The 5466-nt window shown below is 41.5% G+C and overlaps 1 protein-coding gene across 1 annotated transcript in view; it reads left to right on the forward strand.

The window, feature by feature from the left end:
- Positions 1 to 3964, forward strand: part of LOC107706507 (multiple epidermal growth factor-like domains protein 8) — a 29025-nt gene extending 25061 nt beyond the window's left edge. Inside the window, exons 39-44 of the mRNA XM_016510242.1 lie at positions 457 to 625; positions 720 to 912; positions 1496 to 1666; positions 1764 to 1894; positions 2136 to 2268; positions 2358 to 3964. Coding sequence (XP_016365728.1) covers positions 457 to 625; positions 720 to 912; positions 1496 to 1666; positions 1764 to 1894; positions 2136 to 2268; positions 2358 to 3836 — 2276 coding nt within the window. The 3' untranslated portion in view covers positions 3837 to 3964. The remainder of the gene's footprint in view (positions 1 to 456; positions 626 to 719; positions 913 to 1495; positions 1667 to 1763; positions 1895 to 2135; positions 2269 to 2357) is intronic.
- Positions 3965 to 5466: the final 1502 nt, after the last annotated feature.

A 5466-nucleotide genomic window follows, 5' to 3' on the forward strand; every position in this document is an offset into this window, starting at 1 on the left:
ATATTTTGCATGTATGTATATGTGCATATTTTGCAATAAATATATTTATATAATTGTGTAGTCTCTATAATATTTGTAAGTTCTTGCAGAATCATGGGTAATGTATTTTTTTCACCAAGAATTCCACTGTTAAACTTGATTTTTCAAACGATTTGAAAAAGCCGTTGATTAACAACCTTCTATCTCATAGTATACTGGTCTGTCTTTACCGGTTTGCAAGTTATTGTAAAAAAAAAAAAATATATATATATATATATTTAATGGGAATTCATTGAAAAATTGCAAAACAAAATGAATGGGATTTTTTACTTCCAGAACACGACTTTTGAGATCTAACATACAGACAGTCCACTTGTGAGCTATTAGGCCCCACACATTTCACACACATTTATCTTTTTTTTAATTTTTTTTATGGGATTAAAACTTAATTGTCTTTCTACTCTCTACTTACTGCAGGTGTGAGTGAGGCTTTTTGCCCACAGTGGAACAGTAGCTGGTCCTTCCTGCATTGCCCAGAGGAGGACGAGTGTGCCAATGGACACCACCACTGTAACATCACTCAGGACTGCCATGATCTGCCTGAAGGCTACCACTGCACCTGCAGACAGGGCTACGTACTCGGCAGGTATATTTAACAGCTTTCATTCTCAAGCAATATCACTGACTTTCCCACGGTTGAGTAGTTCATATATATTTTCTTCTCTCACTCTCTTTTTCAGTGTGTCGGGCCAGTGTGAGCCAGTGTGCGCTCAAGGCTGTGTTAATGGGACCTGTGTGTCCCCAGGAGTCTGTCAGTGTCACTTTGGGTTTGTTGGAGAGAACTGCTCCTCACAGTGCCGCTGTAATAAACACAGTAACTGTAAAAGCATCTCTCAGCTGGACACCTGTCTAGAGTGCAAGAATAACACAAAGGTACTGAAGCGTTTTATTGTATATTGTTATTGAAAATATCAATAACATGAAAATATCCTCATATATTGCCTACCGTTTAGAAGTTGTTGTTTTTTTAAGTCTCTTATGCTCAACAATGCTGAATTTATGTAATAAAAAAGCAGTAAATACAGTAATATTGGGAAACATTACAAATTTAAAATACTGTTTACCGTTTTTGCCTGTGGTGGTAAGCCATTACTTTAGTAGCCATTACTCCAGTCTTCATTGTCTCATGATCCTTCAGAAATCATTCTAATATGCTGATTTGATGCTCAAGCAACATTTCTTATTATTATCACAGTTGAAAAGTGGTGCTGCTAATACTTTTCGGAAACTGTGATAATTTTTGTAGGGATTCCTTGATGAAAAGTGTTCTAACAGCATTCATTTGAAAGAAGAGATCTTATGTAACATTATAAAAATATTTACTGTAACTTTTGATAAATTTAACGGATTTAATGTGTCCTTGCAGAAAAGTATTTCCTTCAAAAGAAGACAGCAGTAATACTATATTTGTGATATTATTAGACAATAGGTCACCTCTATCTCTTTCTTATTTTAGGGTCAGCACTGTGAAAAGTGCAAGCCCTTGTTTGTGGGCTCAGCAGTGGGAGGTGGGATGTGTCGCCCCTGTCGTGAATTCTGCAGAGGAAACGGCGATATATGTCTGTCCAAAGAGGAGCATCGGAGGGCAATGGAAAATCCAAAAGACTATCCACTGGACCGTGAGAGTGTAAGCAATTTTTGGAAATCGTCTTTGCTTTCTGTATTCGGTATATGAAGTCTTGATGCAGGGCCTGAGCCATTCTTTATATGCTTTTGCTTCTCAGATTGAACAATGGGCAAAAGAAGGCCCTACTGAGGACAATGCTGTGTGTGTGAGCTGTCAGAACAACAGTGTGGGGGATAAGTGTGAGAGCTGCCTCAGTGGCTACTTCTTGCTGCAAGGGAAGTGTGAGAAGTAAGTGTATCAGAAAATTTGCGTTGTCTATAATTGTGCTCCAATATTTCATTAGGTGTTTGCCACTTTTATTCTTCTGAGGTGCAATATATTATAAAATTGGACTGTCAAAAGTTCCTCACAAGCATGTTAGAGATAGGAAAATATCTCCATCTCAAAGGTTTTCACATGACTGTAAAACAATATAATGTTTCTGGACCTAACATCAGTATTTCCATTCCTTCCTATTGTTTGTTTGTAGATGTCAGTGTAATGGCCATGCAGACACGTGTAATGAACATGATGGCACTGGCTGCCCCTGCCAGAACAACACTGAAACCTCATCCTGTCTGAGCAGCCCACAGAATGACCGCAAAGAGTGTTACAGACAGCAGGTAACGGCCAGTTCATTACAATCAATGACATTACTCTCCATATTTCACAAATAAGACATTGTATGAAATCCTGTTTATTCTTCTTACAGTGTGCGAAATGCAAAGACTCATTCAACGGCAATCCGGTTAATGGGCGGCAGTGCTACCGGCAGTTCAATGTGGACAATGAATGCTGCTTCGACCCCACATCACAGGTCAACTGCTTCCATGAGCCTAACATCCGCAATCTGCTTAGGGGCCGCACAGTGTTTTTTTCGGCCCAGCCCAAGTTCACTAACGTGGATATCCGCGTCACCATTGACGTTACGTTTGGAGAGGTTGAGGTCTTTGTGTCCAATTCGCATGACACCTTCATTGTAGAGGTCGACCGCCAGACCGGTGTGCATACCATCAAGATCGAGGACGAGGCCACCTCTGCGACCACTTCACGCGGAGAAAAGGAGGTTCCTCTCGCACTACCGTCACCCATGAAGGTGTTTGCGAACTCCTCATCAGCATTACTCGGCATGCTGCAGTCCGCAAAGTCGCACGGGACAGAACGTGAGATACGGGAAGAACGAACCGAAGGTCTCATAACCTACATCACTGTGTGGAAGCCACAGACGGTGTTGATTGTACGTGGCGTACGAGACCGTGTGGTCATCACCTTCCCACACGAAGTGCACTCGCTCAAGTCCAGCCGCTTCTATATCGCCCTGCGTGGTGTGGGCACGGATACTCATAACGGAGAGTCCCAAGGCCTCCTCTTTCTCCGACAGGACCAGGCCCACATTGACCTCTTTGTCTTTTTCTCCGTTTTCTTCTCCTGCTTCTTCCTCTTCCTGTCCGTCTGTGTGCTGCTCTGGAAAGTCAAGCAGTTCTTAGACTTCCGCCGCGAGCAGCGGCGCCACATTCAAGAGATGACCAAGATGGCCTCTCGTCCGTTCGCTAAACTCACCGTCTACCTAGAGCCAGATGAGCCGCAGCTGGTTTACTTGCCCTCGGCTGGAGGGGGCAGCACCGTGTCCCTGGCCCACGTACGGACAGGCAAGCTTGGTGGCATGGTGATGGGCCAGAGGGGACGACCTGGAGCTCTGTCCTACAAACACGACCCTGGCACAGGCACTGTCACTCACCACCACCACCATCTCGTTATGAGTGGAGGCAACAACGGGCAGCACCTTCCCCTACACTACCTGAACGCTCATCACTATGCACCCAGCTCTACGGCAAACCCGACCTCGCATCACCACCACCATCATCCGTCCTCACATGGCAGCTACCAGCATTTCTGCCGCTCCGACCCCTTCCTGTCCCAGCTCATGGGCTTTTCGTATTCGTCCTTCAAAGTTGGGCCAATCACTCTGGAGCCCACAGATGACGGGATGGCAGGGGTGGCTACCGTACTCATACAGCTGCCAGGAGGTATCCTTGCACCCAACCGGGCCTGCTTGGGTTCGGCGCTTGTCACTTTGCGGCAGAATTTGCAGGAGTACTGTGGACATGGAGGAGCGGGAACGCATCCCGGCGCCGGGGGCGGCCGAAAAGGCTTGCTGGGCCATCAGCATCTAACCACCATGGCCATGTGAAGAGAACGTACTGAGAAATAGATTGAAAAGGAAAAAACAATCATGAGAGAGAACAGGAAGGACAAAGGAAGTTGCAGAGATGTTAAAGGGACAGTCCACCCAAAAAATGAAAATTGTCATCGTTTACTCACCCTCATGTTGTTCCAAACATGACTTTCTTCTGCGCAACACACAAGAAGATTTTTTTTTTGAAGAACTGTTTTTGTCCATACAAAGAAAGTCAATGGGTTCCAAAACCAAATGACATTGGAACTCCACTGACTTTTTACCAAACAATTTTGGACCCCATTGACTTTCATTGTATAGATGAAAAAACACAGAAACATTTTTCAAAATATTTTCTTTTGCGTTCCGTTGTTTTTGAACGAGTAAATGATGACAATTTTTTGGTTTGCTCTGTTGAGGGTTACAAAAGGGATGTATTAATTATAAGAGAGGAATAAGGTGAATCATAGGAAATGTGATTTGTACATATACTGTAATTAATTATTAGGTGTCGTTTACTTGTTTATCACTCCTAAAAAGCTCCATATTGACTTAAAGCAGCAACCTTTATGCAATGCACTACTCGTATCTCCATGCTTTGTTGCTGCATTTTTTGTCCTATATACACTACTGAAATCAGCTGGACAAGCTGACGACTATGGCATGACATATCGACTGGTGAAAAAGTTGTCTTTGCAGCTGAATCAATGTGCTTTATATCCTCATGTGACAATCTGAACTGCCATCCAAACCAAGAAATGGTGCAACATGTCCGCTTAAATGTGCAAAACATTGATTGTCTGCAAAAAATGGGCACAGATGTTGTAAAAAAAAAAAAAAGTAGTTGTAGTGCTTTTGTTACTGGTATTTTGTCATGGCTGTGATTGGTCGATGCTTCCTGTAATATAGCAGATTTGAATCTAGTCAATAGGTCTGTTTCATGGTGAGCCATTGGCTTATTTTTATACATATTCATTCAGACTAAAGATGTTTTCAGACTGTCAGTTGACGGTTTATGGTTACACGTCCTTTTTGTTTGCATTAATGACATGCCTTTACTCACTTTGCCTTGACCAGACGTTAATATAACTGTGTGACATCCTCACACTCCTTTTGTATTAAATTTAGGATTTAATTTCTATTTGAGTTTAGGCCATTAATCTTTAGTGCTGCAATTGTGTGTGTATATATGAAGGAATAAGCTGATTAACAAGGAACGTTACATTTTTTTTACATTGTGTAGGAAATGAAGGATACTACTTTTTTATTTTCCCCCTTTCTTACACTATTTCATTTTACTTTAATTTTTATAGGAAAACTTACAGCATGTATTAACAGTGTGCTAGTGTTTTATTTCCGATGATCAATGAAATCACACAAGCTGGGTTGCTGCAGCATTTTCATTTTTATTTCAGTGATGAGTTATGTTTAGCTAGATATGAGATCTGTTGAACAAAAAGTGCAATGGAAATTTTAAACATTAAAATATAGTATGCTCCTGGTGAGACACTATAAAGTAATGACATGAAGAGGAGAAAACACTGAAAACACTACAGTTTGTTACAGTATTGCCATTTATATGGAAATTCTGTTTCCATATAAAGTTTTATTTTTAATAATTTTTTTTTTTTTTTTTTTTTTTTTG

The sequence above is a fragment of the Sinocyclocheilus rhinocerous genome, unplaced genomic scaffold (genome assembly GCF_001515625.1).
Source record: "Sinocyclocheilus rhinocerous isolate Xijiao unplaced genomic scaffold, SAMN03320098_v1.1 scaffold1333, whole genome shotgun sequence".
Taxonomy (NCBI): Eukaryota; Metazoa; Chordata; class Actinopteri; order Cypriniformes; family Cyprinidae; genus Sinocyclocheilus; species Sinocyclocheilus rhinocerous.